Source organism: Mastigoproctus giganteus, chromosome 8 (assembly GCF_048544385.1).
Source record: "Mastigoproctus giganteus isolate SK-2022 chromosome 8, ASM4854438v1, whole genome shotgun sequence".
Taxonomy (NCBI): domain Eukaryota; kingdom Metazoa; phylum Arthropoda; class Arachnida; order Uropygi; family Thelyphonidae; genus Mastigoproctus; species Mastigoproctus giganteus.
Window position 1 is genome coordinate 49,733,675 of NC_143582.1, and position 20,064 is coordinate 49,753,738.

General features: G+C 37.0%; 1 protein-coding gene across 1 annotated transcript in view; it reads left to right on the plus strand.

Moving 5' to 3' along the window:
- The window catches only part of Su(var)3-3 (lysine-specific histone demethylase Su(var)3-3), an 801,787-nt gene that overhangs the window by 91,697 nt on the left and 690,026 nt on the right, over window positions 1-20,064 (plus strand). Inside the window, exons 9-10 of the mRNA XM_090379361.1 lie at window positions 5,593-5,735; window positions 19,168-19,258. Coding sequence (XP_090235487.1) covers window positions 5,593-5,735; window positions 19,168-19,258 — 234 coding nt within the window. The remainder of the gene's footprint in view (window positions 1-5,592; window positions 5,736-19,167; window positions 19,259-20,064) is intronic.

A 20,064-nucleotide genomic window follows, 5' to 3' on the forward strand; every position in this document is an offset into this window, starting at 1 on the left:
TTAAAAGAAAAAAAAACAGTCCCTGCTATTAACAAGTAGGGGCTCTCTCATGAACAGTTAATATTCCGGATACTCTCACAGCAAGTCCTAACCTATGACTTTTTTTCTTGATATATTTTTTTTTCACACACTGATTTTTTTTTCGCACAGTGATTTTTTTTTCAGCACACAGTGATCACAGTGTGCTGAAGTGGGATTTACTCAAAGAGGTAACTACCATCAGGGGTAAAGGGAAGGGTTATTGCTTTTGTAAAGGCAACTACGATGGTCTGAGACAGTATTTAAATTCTATACAGTGGGACCAACTGATGATGTTACCAACAGCAAATTCAAAATGGGAAGCATTCAAAGAACTTATCTTGGAAGCTACTAGGCTTTACATACCAACTAAGAAATATTCCTCAAGGTTTAGGCCTAAATCGATGTCAGCTGAACTAATGAGACATACGGCAGAGAAGAAAAATGCTTGGGATACATATAAATTAACACGTGACTGATCTGTAACCAAGTTACAAAGGAGGTTAGGCAGGCGAAGGCAGATTACGAGAAATCTTTGGCAAGGGATGCAAAGAAAAACAGCAAAGAGTTCTTTACTTATGTAAACTCTAGAAGGAAGGGGATGAATCAGATTGGTCCACTTGATATCGATGGTTCAACTGTTGATGATCCTGCTCAGGTAGCTAACAAACTAAATGAATATTTTGCATTGGCATTCACACATGAGGAGTTATTCAGGGAGGGGAATGCCAGAGGTGTATTAAACTCTGGCGGTAAGCTAGATAATCTTGTAATAAATGAGAGTAAAGTGGAAGAGAAGTTGTTGAAGATAAACACAAGAAAGGCACCTGGGGTGGATGGGATCTATCCAGTTATTTTAAAGGAGGCAGCAAAGGAAGTAAGAAAACCCTTAGCCATAATTATGAGAGCTTCCTTGGACTCAGGTGATGTACCCATAGACTGAAGAAGTGCAAATGTGACCCCAATTCACAAAGGAGGATCAAAGGCTGACACAAGTAATTATAGACCTGTGAGTTTAACTTCTGTTCCAGGAAACTTAATGGAGGCACTGGTTAAAGAAGTACTGCAGGATCATCTAGACAAGACTTCAGTTATAGCTCGGACACAGCATGGTTTTGTTAAGGGGAAGTCTTGCCTGACCAATTTGATTGGATACTATGATGCAGTCACAAAAGAACTGGATGCAGGGAATAACTTTGATATTATATACTTGGATCTTAGAAAGGCTTTTGATACTGTTGCACATGGAAGACTGCTGCACAAATCGGAGCAGTGTGGCATTGCAGGCAAACTGCTGCTATGGATAAAGGGGTGGTTGAGGGGGAGAAGACAGAGTGGTAATCAATGGACACTGCTCATCGTGTACTAATGTTATCAGTGGAGTCCCTCAGGGTTCAGTGTTGGGTCCATTATTGTTATCTATATTTATAAATGATATTGATGATGGTATATCAAGCTTAATGTCCAAGTTTGCAGATGATACAAAAGTTGGCAGGGTTGTTAAGGACACTACTGACGCTATGCTGCTGCAACAGGATCTGGAAAGGTTGAGCAGATGGGCTGAGAGGTAGCAAATGAAATTTAACATTGACAAATGTAAAGTACTACATATGGGAAACAGCAACCCCAGAGCAACGTATCAACTTTGTGGTACTACACTGATAGTGGTAGAGAATGAAAAGGACCTGGGGGTAATTGTGCAGGCAGATATGAAGTTCTCTGACAGTGCAGATGGGCTGCAAGAGTAGCTCATGGTGTCTTATCAAGGATATACAGGAATTTTTCTAGCAGGGATAAGGAAGTGATTATTCCCTTGTATAAGGCAATGGTCAGGTCACACCTTGAGTACTGTATACAGGTCTGGAGGCCTCATTTTAAGAAGGATGTAGAGCTGCTGGAACGAGTACAGAGGAGGGCAACAAGGTTAGTGAATGGAACAAAGGATTGTTCTTACGAAGAAAGGCTTAAGTTTTGCAAATTACAGTGTCTGGAGACTAGGCACCGGCGAGGTGATCTGATAGAGGTGTATAAAGGCTTGAATGGTTTGAGCATGCTCAATGCTGATGGGATTCTGCCTCTTACTCAGAATATTCACCTGAGAGGGTATAAATTCAAATTGAGGATAGACAGATGTAGGATAGATGTCCAGAAATTTGCCGGCGGGTAGTTGGTTGGTGGAACACACTTCTATCCCTTGTTATGGAAGTTGATAGCCTAAAGAAATTTAAAGCTCAGCTGGATAGGTATTTCGAACGAACGGAGGGGTGAAGTGGAAGTGGGTTTTTTTTTTTTTTTTTTTTGGCTGATGCTGCATAAGCTTGCTTTCTTGCATCATATGCCTCTACTAATGCTAATATCACTTCATAACTACAAACTAAGGCCTCAAATTACTACTGCTTAATATCTTTACTACCTGTACATGTAGGCACTAATGATGTTAAGCATAGATAATTTGAAGTAACAAAAAGTGTGTAACAGTATCAATACATACACTGTGCTGCTACTTTATTAGGTACACCTACCTAGTAGTGTGTTGAGCCTCCTTTAGCCTTCAAGACAGCCTGAATTCGTCTAGGCACGGATTGAACAAGATGCTGAAAACGTTGTGCAGGAATGGAGTACCATGCAGACATGAGTGTGTCACGCAATTCCTTGAGATTCAACGGAGGTATAGGCCTGCAGCGAACAGCCCTTTCCAGTTCATCCCAAAGATGCTCAATAGGATTGAGATCTGGGGAACCGAGCGGGCCACAGCAGCAAAGAAAAGTCATTGTCATGTTCCTGGAACCATTCCATAGTGATTTAGTCTTTCTGCACAGGCACATTATCCTGCTGGAAGTAACCATGTGACCGAAGATAAACTGTCAACATGAACGGATGCACTTGGTCAGCAACGATGTGGCATTCAGACATGAATCTATGGGTATAAATGGGCCCAACGTGTGCCAAGAAAATATTCCCCACAGCATAACACTGCCCCCACCACCTTGCACAGTAGTTGTCAGACATGACGAGTCCATGGACTCATGATGTTTTCACCAAATTCTGAACCTTCCATCAACATAATGCACCAAGAACTTCGACTTGTCAGAAGCAACTGTTTCCCAATCCTTGATAGTCCAGTGCTGGTGTTGCTGTGCCCACAGGAGGCGTGCTCTCTTCTTCTTCATTGATAACAAAGGTATGTGATGTGGCTGTTGGCTGTTGTAGCTCATTCACGACAAAGTGCGACTAGTGGTCCGTTGTGATATTTTGTTCCGCACACCAAGGTTGTATTCTGAAGTTGGACCAGTTGGGCCAGTGTGACTAGAAATGGAAGCCTGCTGGAGTCATGAACATTAAAATTACCAAGGAAAATTACCTCACTGTTAGGAAAGTTAGACCGGAGAAAGTCAAATTGCAAAGAGAGGAAATCAAAGAGCTCCAAGTGATTAGCTGAGTTGGAAGGACAAATGAATTTCACAGAATGAGGCAGGGAGATTTTAAGCCAGAGAAGATCGAAAAGAGGAGATTCCAAATTACCAAGTCTCTGATAGGGAATATCGGAACGGACATATACAAGTACCACCTTCGAGGCAGAAGGAATCATACAGCAAATAATTTGGGCAACTGCGATAAGCAGTAGTTGAATCAACCGATAACTGAGATTCTGTCAGAAAAAGTACATGGGGTTGGCACTGCAAGTGGAAATGGACATCGTTGAGATTAGAATTGAGACCACTTTTTCACTTTTTCGGATATGGCATACACATGGTAAGAATATACCCAGATCCTTGACATAATATGGCCTCGACAATCCCCCCCCACCGCGTACACTCTACTCGGACTCCCTCCAGTCACTATCTGGTGGCGCCTCCGTAGCCAGGTGGGAAGGAGCAGCAGTGCGTAGCACATGCTTCTTGATTAGACCGGGGTTTGAGCCCGTCACCACCAAATACAGAGGATGCAGAAAGGTCATGGAATGACCACCGCATATCCCGGAGCAATATGGCCTTAGTTGCTAATGCTCCTAAAAACCAAATAACAACAACAACATCACTATCTGGCAGATTATAATAGTGTATAATCTGGCACATAGCGGCTGCAAGATTACACACTAGCTGATCTGGAAACCTTCTAAAGAATTACCAATAGGTTCGGTCCGGTGTACTAACTAGCGGCTGGCCTGTGAACACCATTTTAGAGCTGTACTCTCAAAATGTAAGGAAGTTTGGATCTCGTCATGGTGTTTATCATAACCTCAAAAGACATCAGTCATACTGCATGATGGAAGAGTTGAGGAAGTGTTGACCAGAACTTAGCTCTGGAGACTAAGCATAGGTTCCACCACTTCAAGGCTCCAGTAAGCAAAGTGGTGGTATTGCACTGGTTGATGAGAGTCATCTACTACCTAGTATTGCCTGGTAACACAGAGGGGTTCCATTCTTCCATGTGGTGTGAGCGCCACACCTCGACCCCTGCTTACATTGGTTCACACTTGGGTGGTTGCCCACAGTGTGCTTGTGCAAGGGGGTTATACTCAGGATTACTAACAGTCCCACCATCGTGAAGGTGCAAGCAGAGGATTTGGCTGTCACAGACCATCCGGACTTCTGAAATTGGGTATTTGACTTGAGTGTCACCCGAATATCAGTTCCATCAGCGTTTTAAACTCCCAGGTAGCAAGTACAGCTTGTCTGGCATATCTGAGAGAATGTCAGTGACAACCTCAAGGACCAAGGTGCACAAATTGCTTTAATTGCTTGCCAGGTTTAGTTTTTAGGTTTACTTCAAATATTTATATACCTACCTAATGTGTTTTTTTATAATAAGAAGTGATAATAATTCTATTACCAGCATAATTTATTTAACCCTGTGCTGGTGCTGTGGAACGAGCAGGGTTCCTCTCCAAAATAATGAGCCCGTGTTAACTGTCAGTTAAAGATAAAAATGTGTAATTTACTGTGCTTTTTTAAATATAAACAATTTTTTACTTTGGTGCACTTCATGGCATGCCAAATTCAAAATAAATTTTGAAAAAAATTTGAAAATTGAAGTGATTAATTAATATCCTATTTATATATATATATATATATATATATTTATTATTATTATTTTTTTTTACTATTTATATATGTAATAAGCAGAAATATGTGCATGTATGTGCATAAAATTTTGTGCGCTGGAAAATGCAACAGACTAACAGTTTCATCTTTATATATTATGCCTATAATGTTTTATTAATTTTCAGCAAAAGAATTTTTTTTTAATAAAAGTGTAAAAAAACACAGCATTTTTTAGATATTTAATTTTTTTGAATTAGAAACTAAAAGGTTTCTAATACAAAAAAAAGTTTACAATAAGTATTGCAGTCCATTAAGAAAAGGTGGAATAGTATACTCCAAGCAGAATTCAAAAAACTCAAAACTTTTTTTTCAAGTTTAAAAAAGAAAGTGACTGTGACTGTCATAGTATTTTACTAGTTGATTATTTCTAATCCTTTTAAATTTTACATTAAGAAGCAAAACTGTTATTTAGTTTGAGAAATAATTTGATTATTCAGAATATTTTAATATTTAAACTAAAAACTCTTAGGTGCCAAAAGAGAAAGATGAAATGGTTGAAAGAGAATTTAATCGCTTGCTAGAATCCACATCTTACTTGTCTCACCAGTTGGATTTTAATTATGTTCAGAATAAACCTGTGTCCCTTGGTCAGGCCTTGGAATGGGTAATTAAGTAAGTATGAAAATTTTCAAGTGTTGTAGTAATAGCTAATATAAATTACTTTGTAATATACAGGGTTGTCAAAATTAAAGTATCCCTATGTAGAGGACTCTGGAGTGAGTTCTAAGGCTCGTATGAAGAGAAATGTGGACAACAGGTACAATAAAAAATGCGCTCGCCATTTATTGGGGAAAAAAAAAATTGCTTTTCACTCTGCTTTGTTAAGAGGTGATGAAGCAACTAATAACAATGAGGTGTTTTTTTTTTTTTTTTTTTTTTTTTTTTTCAGTATACAGATATCACAAACCTCATAAATCATTATTATAGGGTGTGTACAGAATTATTATTATAGAATGGATGAAACAGCTGTATGAATGATATTAAGGATTATATCCATACAAAATAGAGAGTGATTTTTCTCTCAGGGTGGTGTGAATGGCATTGTTATAAGAAAAAGCAGTTTGCATCAGATAAGAATTCCAAAAAGATGTGCATCATTTTAGGAAATAAATAAAATTAATTACAAACCTTTTGTGGCACATGGTGAACCAGAACAAATATTTAAATTTCCCACCATTTGCTTCTTGGCACTGTTCACAGTGGCAAAACTGAATGATAAACGTTCCCCAGTATAATTCAGGGATAGCTTCATGTGCTTGTTTAATGTCATTCTTTAATTTTTCAAGCATGGTTGCTTTTCCTCTGTTTTCCCTGCATCCTTCAGGTAGCCTCACAATTAGAAGTCAACTGGGATTAAATCAGGTCAACATGGGGAATATTCAACACTTCCTCTTTGACCTATCCACCAGTCTGCGTAATGGTTCTCAAGATAGGTCCTGACATGACAATGCTAATGTGTTGATTCCCCATCCTGTTGGTAGGAAACCACTTCATCATCATACAGCTCATAAATGACAGTCATAGTGGATACATTAAGCATGTGGTGATAGATATCACCAGTAATTGTTCCTTCAAAAATGTGTTCCAACAGTCCCCTTGGATGAGATACTACACCAGAATGTAGTTTCTGATAAATTCCCTCTCTACATGAATGTTTGGATTATCAGGAATCTGTACATAGAATTATGTCAGTTTGCTGCCACTGAGTTTGAACTTTTCCTCAGCCAGCAAAACAGTGTTGTGTGAAAATCTTGCATCCTCATCCATCTTTGCTTTAAATCATTCACGAAACTTAACTCAGCTACCAGGATCATCTTCATTCAAACAGTGTAGCAATCTTGACACATAAGATTTTCACTTATCTTGTTTAAGAATGCAATGTACACCTGCTCCACTAATTCCAGTCTCACAGACAACTTACCTTGCAAATTGCTTGGTGATCATACAAATTGCTGCAACACTGTATTAGAATTTTCCTTGCCGGTTGATGAGTGTCTCCCAGATCTTCACTTGTACAAAAATTGCACAGGACTGTGTGTCTCACTTATCACAATTTCATGAAATTGTTTTTAGTAATGGTGATTTTTTTGTCAAATTTACTCTCCAGTCTTTGAACTTCACAATCATTTTTAGATTTCCAGTATCACTTTAAAAAGATGATTTTGTAGAGGAGATATAATCTTTTTTGGGTAGCCAGTCTCTCAAAAGGTGATACTGTTGTACATGTTGGCACTAATGATTTAAGAGTAGGAGATCTGAGGACCGACTTAACAAGTACAGGGCTAAGGGTTTTTTTTACCTCCTTTGCTGCCTCCCTTAATATATGATATAATTAGATAGATTCCATCCACCCCAGGTGCCTTTTTTATGTTTAGCTTCAACAATTTCTCTTCCACTTCCCTTTCAGTTATCACAAAAATCATTTAGCTCCCCATTAGAGTTTGATAAACTTCTGTCATCCTCTCCCCTAAAGAATGTAGATGCAAAATCTACATTCACAGCTATTAAATCAACATGAGTGACTAGTGCAATGATGAGTCAATTTGGTATGGTATAAGTGCTGAGAAAACCAAATTAATAGTAGGAGTGTGTTATACGCCTAATGACTGTGATGAATATACCAAACAGCTATTTAGAGAAATAGAGTGAACTAGTAAATCAGAATGTCTTATAATGGGGGATTTTAATTTTCCAGATATTGACTGGAACTTGTGGATTGGTCACTCGCACGCTAGCAAGACTTTTTGTAGATTTATTGGATGACTGTCTGTGGGATGAAAATTGCTTTGCATTGTTTGAATGTCAAACATCTAGCCATCATGTTGTGTATGCTATGCATTATGGGTATTATTCCACTTTTAACAACAAAAGTATGACACACTGCATTTGTAAAAAGGTTAATGATTAATAAAATATAATTTTACATTGATAGAATGTGTCTCTTGTGTACTTGCATGTTTGTGTAATGATAAGGATGAACTCTAATTATAATCTTATATTGCTTGTGAAATTGCTGACTGCTACCAAGTAGTTAAATAAACTAAATTATGAAAGAAACTGCAAAATCAAAAACTAAACCAAATAAATAAAACAAGTAAGAACTTGCATTCAAGTCAGCAGCATTTTCAGACTTGGCATAATAATTATTTAATTTAGACATCACTTGTTAATCACATCACATTTAATTAAATTTTTGAAGTATATACATAATATTTTTATGAATGTTAAAGGTAAAATATAAAATATACAGAACTTCAAATGTATAACATAGCAAATGTATAACATAGCAGTAATTAGTTAGTTATTTAATTTATATTAAAGATAGTTATTTTAATGTTAGTGTTATGTGTACTAAAAGCAGTTATCTGTAAGGGTCATTCAAATGAAATGGAGACGTTCAAAATAAACATTTGGGAAAAATAAACATTTGCCAAAAACAGAGTTCCAGCCATTGCACAAGCCACAACTACAGTCAACAATAACAGAACAAGAGGCGCAAAGACCAATCCTAATTCTACATTTAAAGCCATTCCAGGAGACAACAGTTCTCTATCTGATACTCATCACCTCTCAGATGTTCTTCCACTTTCTGATTTCATGAATCTCTTTATTATTTTTTTTTTTATTAGATAGTATGAATCAGAGCTGTAATACTCAATACGTTCTACGTTGATATTAATACGTTGGAAGTGTTCTACGTACTATATTGGGGTTATTATTTTACAAATATTATTATTATTAAATGTAATATACACTACATGCATAATATTGCTCTGTCACACACTTTAACTGGGCACATGCATGTGCCCAGTTAAAGTGTGTGACAGAGCAATATACAGTACATGCAGATTATAAGTATTATAAGCATAATCAGTCCAAGACTAGGAAAAGAATATAAAATGTTCTTTGCTTTCCTATAATCCCACATCATGAAAAAGTCATAAGGAATCCATCATCTGGTAACTAGTTCCAGGTATCCCTGTGAAACACTTTCCTGTCCAAAGAAAGATCAAAGTCATGTTGATTTATAAGCGTTGTAGTTCTTTTGAAGGAGTTCTTGGATATTTGTAATCTTGATCTACCAATGTGAAAGGTAATCTTCCATCTCGTAGTTTCTGCTGGTGCATGAAAGGTAAGGTGACATAGGAGATCTAGTAGAAAACTCAATCCAGAGAAAATATGATATAGCAGCTTAAGCACCAGGACAGTTTGCCATTCCTCCAGAGATTGCAGCTTGAAGTAGGAGCACAGGTTAAGATAGAAAATTTGATGATAGGACATGGGATTGCATCTAGGAAGATAGTGGATGAATTTCACTTTCAATGATTCTGTTTGCTATATCCAAGTTGTTCAGTGAGGGTTCTGTATAGGGATGGCAAACTCCAGTATTGGAAGGACAGTTGCTTTAAATAGAAGCACAGAAAACTGAGGACCTTTTAATCCATATGTTTGAAGTTTGTGAAGCCAATTTGCTTTTTTGCTTGGTTCAGCATATTGTGTGCATGTTTATCAAAATCATATCCTGATAAATGTGACTCCCAGATCTTTAGCATCAAAAACTCTGTGAACCAGCATGCCATTCATGGTGTATTGTTTTTCCAAAAAGTGAGCTCTCCTTGATCCTATGAATGTAAGGGAACAACATGTCTTAGGTTTGTTGTCAATACCATTTAAGCAACCCAATCAGCAAAATAATTTATGGCAGCTTAAAGGTTGACTTCAATAATTTAATCTCTCCCTGAAAAGTGCAGCAGGTCCTTATGGAATTCCTTTAGATGGGAAGAACTCTCTTGAGATTTCCTGTCCACTTATTACCTTATGTTTGCTATAGGAGATATAGCTCATCACCCAGGATAGTAGAGAGTCCATTATTCCATAGTGACTTAGTTTTTTACCAAGTTGATGGTGTGAGACTGTCAAATGCTTGGTAATGTTTGTGTAGACATTACCAAGCCATTTCTGCCTGCCTATATCGAGAGATCTAAAAAACCTGCTGCCAAATAGTCAGCAAATTAGTGATACTTGATTGACTCCTGTTGACAGCAGTCAACAGGGTCACTCAAGCCATATTGACTGCTGCAGATGAAGGGCTGAAAATAGTCCATCGTAGTACATAGTGGCACTATGTACTATGATGAATCACCAGTGCCACTAGACCCACTTTAGGGTCTAGTGGCACTGGTGATTTCCCACAGTGCCGCAAGTTCTCTTATGTTGAGTACAGTACCCTGTAAAGGCCAGATAGTATGAGTGATATGTGGTATAATGATGTTCTCTTAGGTGTAATGTTGTAATCTAGTCTCTTAGCCGAGGGGCCTGTGAAACACCAATCCCTAGTTACCGTACTGGATGTAGGGAATTGGGCCAGGTAGAAGGGGAGATGCTGTGGTAGGGGCAACCCCAGAGACAACTGAGCTTTTCAGGGAGGTTCCTAAAAAAAAAAAAAAAAAAACCCTTTTTATTAGCAGTGATCACAAGGGAACAGACAAGAGAGGTGGGCAAAAGAGGAGAATGCCAATCTATGGTTTGAGGAGAAGTAAAGTGCAGAAGGTGGGTGGGTCTATTATAGTACATAGTAAGCCAGAATATCACCAGTGGATTGACACTGACGGAATCCATACTGGCGATCATTGATCAGATGGAAGGTTTCTAGGTAATTTAAGAGTTGGTGATTAATTGATTTAAGTGATTTAAGTAATTGAAGTGGGATAATAATTGGATGGGAGGGAGTTGTCACCCTTTTTAGGAACTGGCTGGATGTGAGCAGATTTCCAAAAAGAAGGAAAAACACCTTTGGAATAAGAAAATGAAAAAAGGTGGCAAACAACAGGAGTGAGTTCAGGAGCACAGGTTTTGAGAACAAGTGGAGAAATACCATCAGGATCTGGTGGTATTTCTCCACTTGTTCTCTTTTTTAGCATCAAGATTCATCAAAATTCTTCTGACATCCTTTTGAGGGAAACCCACCGGAGGCATTGAATGGAGTGTGTTGGGAATAGTGGGAGGTGTTTTACCAAGATCATTAATACATGAGTTGGAAGAAAAATGGGATGCTAGCAGGTCAGCTTTATTCTTGGCTGAAGTGACAACAGAACCATCTAGTTTTGACAGAGGTGGGAGCAGAGATGGGAAAAATTGCAGTCAATAGCTTTGGCAAGGGACCAGAATGCTTGGCTACCATTAGGGCAAGAAGCAAGTTTTCTACTCTTAGCCTGTTCAACATCTAGTTTGGACTGATTAATAACTGCTTTACAATTGTTGCAAGCTTTGGTGTAGGCAGAAAAGGAAACTGAAGAATTGGAAACAAGCCAATTATGATATGCAGCATTCTTCTCTTTAACAAGCTTAGCACATTTATTGGAAAACCAAGGTTTAGATAAAGGATGAGATTTTAAAGTGGAGTATGGAATAAAGGATGCCATTCTTACAAGAATAATTTCATTGACACGATCTGAGCAAACGTTGACATCAGAAGTTTTGTAACAGTGATCCAACTAAGGAAAAGAAGAAAAGAAATCTCGCAGGTCATCCCATTTTGCATTCTTGTAATGCCAAACAATATGAAGTTGGGAATAGCCATGAGATAAAGGCTCCATTGGAGAAGAGACAATCACCAAGTTGTGATCTGTGTTGCCTAAAGGACCACTCAACTTGACTATGTACTTAGAAGGATTGTTTGTGTGAAAAAGATCAAGCGTGTTGGCTGTATGGTTAGGATTGTCCGGTATTCTTTTAGGTAAATGAACAATCTATGCAAGTTCATTAGTAATTGCAAAATTGCAAAAGCCTCAGCATCTCGACCAGCTAGGTCGGTGATGCTGAGGCTTTTTTTGGTGTTACTAGAAAACGGAAGCCAGCTGGAGTCATGAACATTAAAATCATCAATGAAAATTACCTCACTATTGGGAAAGTTGGACTGGAGGAAGTCAAAGAGCTCCAAGTGATTAGCTGAGTTGGGAGAACAAATGAATTTCACAGAATGAGGTGGAGAGATTTTAAGCCAGAGAAGATCGAAAAGAGGAGATTCCAAATTACCAAGTCTCTGACAGTGAATATTGGAATGGACATATGCACAAGTACCACCTTTGAGGCAAAAGGAATCATACATCGAATAATTTGGGCCACTGAGATGAGCAGTAGTTGAATCAACCAATAACTGAGATTCTGTCAAAAAAAAGTACATGGGGTTTGGCAGACTGCAAGTGGAAATGGACATTATTGAGATTAGAATTGAGACCATGTATATTTGTGAATGAACTAGGAAGTGTTTGGGAGATTTAGATCTTTTCGCAGATAAGCTTACTCTATTAGTTTGGCAATTCATGGCGTATTCAATAGTAAGAAACAGTGGGGGGGGGGGGGGTGACATGCTGTATGAAGTAATGAAATTTTTGGAAAATGCCGCACACGTGGTAAGAATATACCCAGATCCTTGACTTGACGTAGCCTCGACAATGCCCCATATACACACTATTTGAACTCCCCCCCCAGTCACTAATAGGTTCAGTCTGGTGTACTAACTATCGGCCGGCCTGCAAACACCATTTGAGAACTCTACCCTCGAAATGAGGAAAGTTGTTCCTCAAAAGTCATCAGTCATACTGCGTGATGGAAGAGATGGGGAAAGGTTGACCGGAACTTAGCTCTAGAGACTAAACATGGGTTCCACCACTTCAAGCTTCCAATAAGCAAAGTGGTGGTGTTGCACAGGTTGATGAGAGTCATCTACCACCTAGTAAATATCCAACAGCACAAGCACATTGCAGCACAGAAAAATATGCAACAACACCAGCACAATGGCGATGCCTAACAAGAAGGACACACATGCAAATAATAATTTTGCATTTTCCTTTCAAATCAGAAAGGAATATACGTCTAATCAAAAAGGCAAATTACACATCCATAGTAATCACCTAATCACAGAACTCAACCATACATTTGCTCCGCTCTATGCACACGCCAACGACACGAAGACAAGGGGTACCTAGATACTGGCGTTCAATGATTTGTGCTTTATATCTTTACTTTTATAGCCTGTGGATAATGTTCCTCTTATTTTCGCTTATTAGAATCGCCGTGCAGTAGAATTAAATTTCAGTTCGCAAATGTGATCACGATGATTGCCGCCTACTACATATTTTATAGTGAATGGTATTTTATTATGGAGAGTCCATCGTAAAGTGATTTGATCATACAGTGAACCAATCGTAAAGCGGGGGTCCACTGTATATCCATGAGGATAAGCTTAATCTCCTTGTTTCTCGGCACCTCCATAGCCAGGTGGGAAGGAGCAGCAGTGCGTAGCACACGCTTCTTGATTAGACCGGGGTTCGAGCCCGTCACCATCAAATACAGAGGATGCGAAAAGGTCCGAGAATGACCACCGCATATCCCGGAGCAATATGGCCTTAGTTGCTAATGCTCCTAAAACCAAATAACAAACAAACAAACAATAACAAATCCTTGTTTCTCCTATGAAGGACAGTGATATAATTTCTAAGTTCTTGTAGCTGTGCTTTAATAAGAATGCTTCCTTGTTCAAGATTAGCAAAAGCATCAGCGGTACTGTCTTCAAAGCTCTTCGTCTCAGTTTCCTATATTTTTGTTTCTGATTACAAGAACTGAGTGCCATCTTTGGGATTTTCTGTCAATGACCTTGTACACACCATTATCTCACTATTACTGTTCAATCAAGCAATAGTGAGGTAATGAACATTACTGTTCAATCAAGTTGAGGAGTTCATTGAATTTATTAGCCACAATATCAGTTTTTATTTGTGTTCTTTCTTAAAGAGAATTCATTTGAGAGTTGCTTTATAGCTGTTAGAATTGAATTTCTCAAAGTTTTAGTATATGCTAAGAGTTTGCCATCCCTCAAGCTCTGTGTCTTCCAAAGTCAGCGATGAAAGGTTGTATTGATGTCAGCATCATTTGCAGAGTTGTTAGACTGACTTCTACCTCTACATAGCTCATATTTCAAATATTTTTTTTTTATTTTCTTCATAAGTTTTTCAGATCCATGTAAGGAGAACATGATCTGCAATAATAGGCATGACAGGATATACATTCAAGTGCATGGTCAATTTGGTTATTACAAATAATGCAAATAAGTGATTTAGATAGTATAAATGAAAAAAATGATGCCAAGTGGCCATTCTGCTTCACTTCTGTGCGATGCACAACCAACAATTAGCCACATAGCTTGTCCACTACAAGAAAATGAAGGTAGTTTGTAAAAAGCCTTAGTCTGTGAGTCCAACTCCGTTAATGCAAGCAAGAAGTTGCTTATCACTGACCTTGACTTCTAACATTACAGAGAAGAAAGACTTTTTGTCTGTAATACACAGTTTTAACGAATTGAAAAAATATTCCCTGAATTTCTCCATTAGAAGTTCTGTAAGCTGAGCAGTACGCACATATAGAATAAAGCTGTCACCTCACATTAAAAAAAAAATGGAATCGCTCCAAGTTAAACACTTAAAAGTGTACTTTTTGAGGAGCACTTAAATTGAGCCACTGCATACGAACATACATGCACTCTGTTGGGCAAGTCTGTGTGACTTTCCACCTTGCTAAAAACTTTACAGAGAGAGAGAGAGAGAGAGAGAGAGAGAGAGAGAGAGAGAGAGAGAATCACAAGGTTAAATAGTGTTGCACTTTCCCTTCACGGCCAAAAAGCCAGGGGTTTACAGATAGCGCTCTTGAGTTATGCCTCTTATGGAAAAATGTCTACTTCACGAGAATAGCATTGTGATATTTGGTTTGTGTGTGTGCGTGCGCGTAAGCGCATGCACACACAACATCATTTGGGAGAGATCCAATTATACATTGGACCAACATTTTGGAAGAACCATCATGAACATAGTGTTCTTTCCTTCCCTACAGAATATCTTGTACTTCACTTCCCAAGGTAGTGATGTCTCTACCACCCAAGTTGAATGACCTTCAGCTGGAAACTTCTAGTTTCCAATAACCCAATCAACTAGGCAATGTATCCACACTGGAGTGCATCTAGGTATGCTCACAGATTGCACTAAGAGCTGAGAATTTTGGTTTCACTTTTACTGTTAAAATCAGTCTGGAGAAAGTGTTATCCAATATGAACTTTTGCAGCTATATTTTGAGTAATTTTGTGTTTTATTTTCCAGTGTTACAATGTCTAATTTATCAGCTCCCTGAATTCTTCTGTCATTCTCTCTCTCTCTCTCTCTTGCTCCTTCATACTACTGAAGTAGTCTCTCTCTTCTTCATACTACTGAAGAATGTATCAAAATATATGAGAATTATCTAGTTGTTTACAAATATATAAGGTTGCTAATGCTTCATTTTTTGTTTACTTTGTAAGCTATTACAAAATTAAATATCTCTCTATATGGAGCAAAGTGTTTACATTTCCAATACTTCCAAATAGTTTAAGATAATTATTGTATGGTAATTGTATTTTGCTGCTAAATAGTAAGGAGCTCACAAGATTTTCAAGAATCTCTGAGTAAGTTAGATAAATATTGTAGATAATTTGGCATGAGAATTAGCCACATAAAAGGAAATGTTATTAAAGTTGGGTGATACAAGGAAGATTTGGATTGTAAACTAAATATTTGGATTGTAAACTAAATAGTGCCGCCGTAGCCTAGTGGTCAGGCGCGCGGGTGCATAAGTACACGTGCCCTGAGTGACCGGGGTTCAAGCCCGTGACTGCTGAATACGGTGCTGTTTCTTGTATTCTGTCTATTTGTGAACTCCTCTGACCGTTTGGTCGTCCCGGAGTATAAACAGAAAATTTATTTATTTATTTAAATAATCAAAAATTGGAACAATAATAATTTATAATTTTGCATATATAGAAACAATCCTTAATGAAGTGGAAGATTAGATAAACACCAGAATATATGAAGCAGGAAGAACAGAGTAAGTTAACCGAGTTGATTTGGAACAAATAAACAAGTTCTTTGAAAGGAGAAATTAGTCAGATGAAAAAGTTAATTGTATCACACAGATTTAAACTTATTTTTTTCTAAGCCATCTTTGAGCTGGATAAGAAATTGAGTTTATAAGAAAAAAAGCAAGTGATATCAAAAGTAATAATCTACAGACAGGACTCATGTCGAGAGAAGGGCATGACATGTTTGTGAATAATGAAGTAAGTAGATAGAGAAGACATTTTATGCCACTTGAGATAAATGCAATTTAATACAAAGCCACTACAGACCCTAAGACTATTTAACCAGGAGTTATTAGGGTATCTCCTATGCTAGGTTTGTGAAGAACTGACTGGAGCCCTGACTAAATATTCATTAGATGCCCTTCCTGCTAACATTTCCTGTTAGCAGGAAGTCAACTGTATGGCTACTGAATGGATAAGGATGGGCAACTAATGTGGAACTAAGCCAGCCAAATTGGATAAAATATATTAATAATGGTAAAAAGATACTAAATTAGTTTTTAGGTTTTATGAGACATGTAGAAGTCAACAAGGTCTCCAAGACACCAAGTGCTAAATGTATTACTACCGCTACTGGAAATTCACCATCAATGTTAGAAGCTCAAAAATGAAAGAAATGAAATTAGCTGAAGGACTAGGTCAATTGTGATAGCAGTTGATATATGGCAAGTAACACTGAAACCAAGAAAATGAAAATACAGTTGACCCTCCAAAATTCTACAGTTCATTAACTTGCTGTTTTTATAAAAATAGGTAAATCTGGTAAACCATCTGAAATTGATAAATTTAGCTAATAATAAAATAAATTTTTCAAGGCAGAGCATGAGGGTTGCTTTTGCAAGTTGGAAGTTTCATCTCAGTGTCACATGTTTTAAAAATGCTCTTATCACGTGGGGAAATAGTAAGGTCGTGAGATTATCTACTGCTTTTTGCAAACAAGCAACTCGCCAGTAATTAGCGATAGATTATTAAAAACTTCATGGTTTTGTGATTGGTACATGAAGCATTAGGATGATGTCACTTGTTCACTGAACGCTAAACATCTTTTAGATTGTCATATGTATTAATGAGATTGACACAGCAAACTTCATCAATTTGTATTTGCCCTTAAATATGCTGCTATAAAGAGAAGCAAAAGTCCCAGAAGGTTGTAGTAATTGAAGTAATTTTGGAATAATAGTCTTAGAATACCTTTTAATTAAGCCTGAAGACTAGACATGGAAGTAGGTAAAGCAGGAAGTGTAGAAAGCTAGTTTAAAAAAATTAATTTGGAGGGAAGCGAGAAGACAAAATCTGTTATTTTAAACAGTTTTTAGCCTATTTTAACCTGTGGATTTGAGCTGTGTAACAAATAAAGGAATTTATCAAAAATTAGAATCTTTATAAATGAGTTTTAATAAAAATAAATGGGACCAGCAGGCAGAAACAATGGCATGACCATTTTACAAATGAGGAAATAAGAAAAAATGTTGGAGTAAGTAATATCCAAAGGTTATCAAAAAAAAAACTTAAGATGGAGTGGGCATATAAGAAGGATGGCAGAAGGGAGATTAGCTAAACAGATATTAAAAACAAAAATGAATGGTAATAGGCTTAGGAGAAGTGAAGAGGAAGGCTGGGCAATGGTGTTGAGCAAGTGTTAGAGGAAATAGAACTTTGATAGGGCTGAAGAACCAGTAGGAAAGCTTGGAGGAAATTGGAAATTATTGAATTGTGTGGCTGATAGTACAGAAGGACTGATTTATACTGTTATAATGAGTTGTATATATACACTTCCACTAGGTTATAAGAGGTGATGATGAGGATTACTTGTATGATTTTAGAAGGATTACCAAACACCCAGCACAATCAATTGGGTAAACTAAACAGAGGATAGACAAGTGTCTGGATTCACGTTTTTCTGTTATCAGTCCAAAGAAGGCAGAGAAATTAATAGATATTAAGTGAACTGAATGAATTGTTTAATTACTGTATACTCAATGAAAAACACTGGTAAATGAATAAGTTTCTTCTTTATGTATTCATATATCTTAAATCTCTGTTTATTTAATGTTTAAATTTTTAGAAACGTTCTAACAATTTTTTTCAAATATTTGTTAGAATATTAACTAAAAAATAAGAAGAGAAATGAATATATTTAACTCTTTGTTGGTCAGCAGAGGATCATTTTGATTTTTATTTTGCTTTCACTTTTGCTCTGAAAACCATTCTGTTTATTGAGTTAAATGTCACCAGCTTGCAAGGAAATTGTTTGCCAGAATTTTAATTAATTTTTTTTTTTTTTTAATTTCACTGTTAAAAATTGAATGTCTATTGAATATGATTTCAGGTGACTGTCAAGTTAAAAGGGAAGAAAATTAAAAGTTGTGATATCTATACAGTTATACAGAAACAAGTAGTTAAGGAGAGTACTCAATCATGATTTATCATAATGGAGTCATCCTTAGACTCAGTTTAAGTGAATGAATGAATTGTTTAATTACTATATAGTCATTGAAAAACACTGGTAAATTAATAAGTATAGTCAATTATAATATATTCCAAGGTGCCTTTTCACAAATACACAAAGCGGGACACTCTCATACACAAAGAGAGTTCCAAGAGTGACTGAGAAACTAACAGTATGTTTAGGTATTAATATTCCTTCACATCAGTCTATGCATGTATGCCATAATCAAAGCTTAGGACTTTTTGATGATAATAAAAGTAATGCCATAATGGCTGAATCCATTTTCAGGTTTCAAAAATGGATTCAGTATGAGACAGACTGAGCTAACAGCTTGTTAGTGATTGGCATCAGCAAAGATGTTGTGACAAAATCAAATATCATACTGTTATCATCTAGGGCTATGTTAAAATGATTTGATTTGATTTAGGAAAGTTCTTATGTTATTCTATTCTTGTCCATAGTGCTTAAAATCTCATTCCCTATAATGGACAGAATTTTCACTGCAGATTAGTAATTTTCTGTTTCTGCTGGATGATGTTATCATGAAACTTCATTCAGAAAATATATTCAGATTGTTATATGATCAGTATTGTTCTGTGCAATAGAAGAATATTATACATTTTATTTTTACTGTTCTATTTTGTTATTTACAGGTTACAAGAAAAGCATGTGAAGGAGAAGCAAATTCAACACTGGAAAGCTATTTTAGAACTGCAAGAAAAGCTTAAAGCCAATCAGAATAAAGTAAGCAATGTATTTATTTTTATTTTTCTCATTTACAGATTAAATTTCCAGTTAAGTTTTTATCCAAAATATTGCACTGGAATTTCAGTAGTCTTATAATACATTTAGCTTATAGGGTGAGAAAATAGTGAGTCAGGTAGGAAATAGACTGAGCCAGCAATTAAGAATTTTAAGGGTTAAAAATTATCGGGTTAATTGAAAATTGATAACCTGTATGAATTAATCATTTAAATTTTAAAAGCCATTGGGTACCAAATGTCAGCTATAAGGGGGCTGGCAATGAAGGGGGCTGGCAGTGCTTCTACATCACCTGTTGTTATCAGGCCTGCCTGGTGTATAACACCAGACCATGGTCAAATGGTCCCTTGTGCAGGACCTTGCTGAGTCCTCCTGCTCCTGAATGAGAGAGAGGGCTCTCTGGCAGGTGCCTTTCAGTGATAGTTCTATCAGCCATTACTGCTAGTTGAATCTGCAAGCAGTTGCTCTTTTATTTAATTTTTCCTGCATTTTATTTAATTATCCTTTTATATGACAGAAAACGACAGAGCAGAAAGAATGTGAAAACATGCATACAACATAATTTTGCAAGACTTGCCCATAATGTATGTAGTTGTCATTAAAGAAGAATGGAAACTTTTCTTGGAAAGTGCTTTCACTTTGTTTATTATGCTCAGAAACTGAGTTTTGGTTAATGATTATTGTCGAATGAAGAGAGGAGAGAGGTAGGAAGAGTAAAACTCTTCCCACCTTCCTTTTCATTTGATTGCATAGATGATTACTATATTGAGATGATATATGAGGTGTGG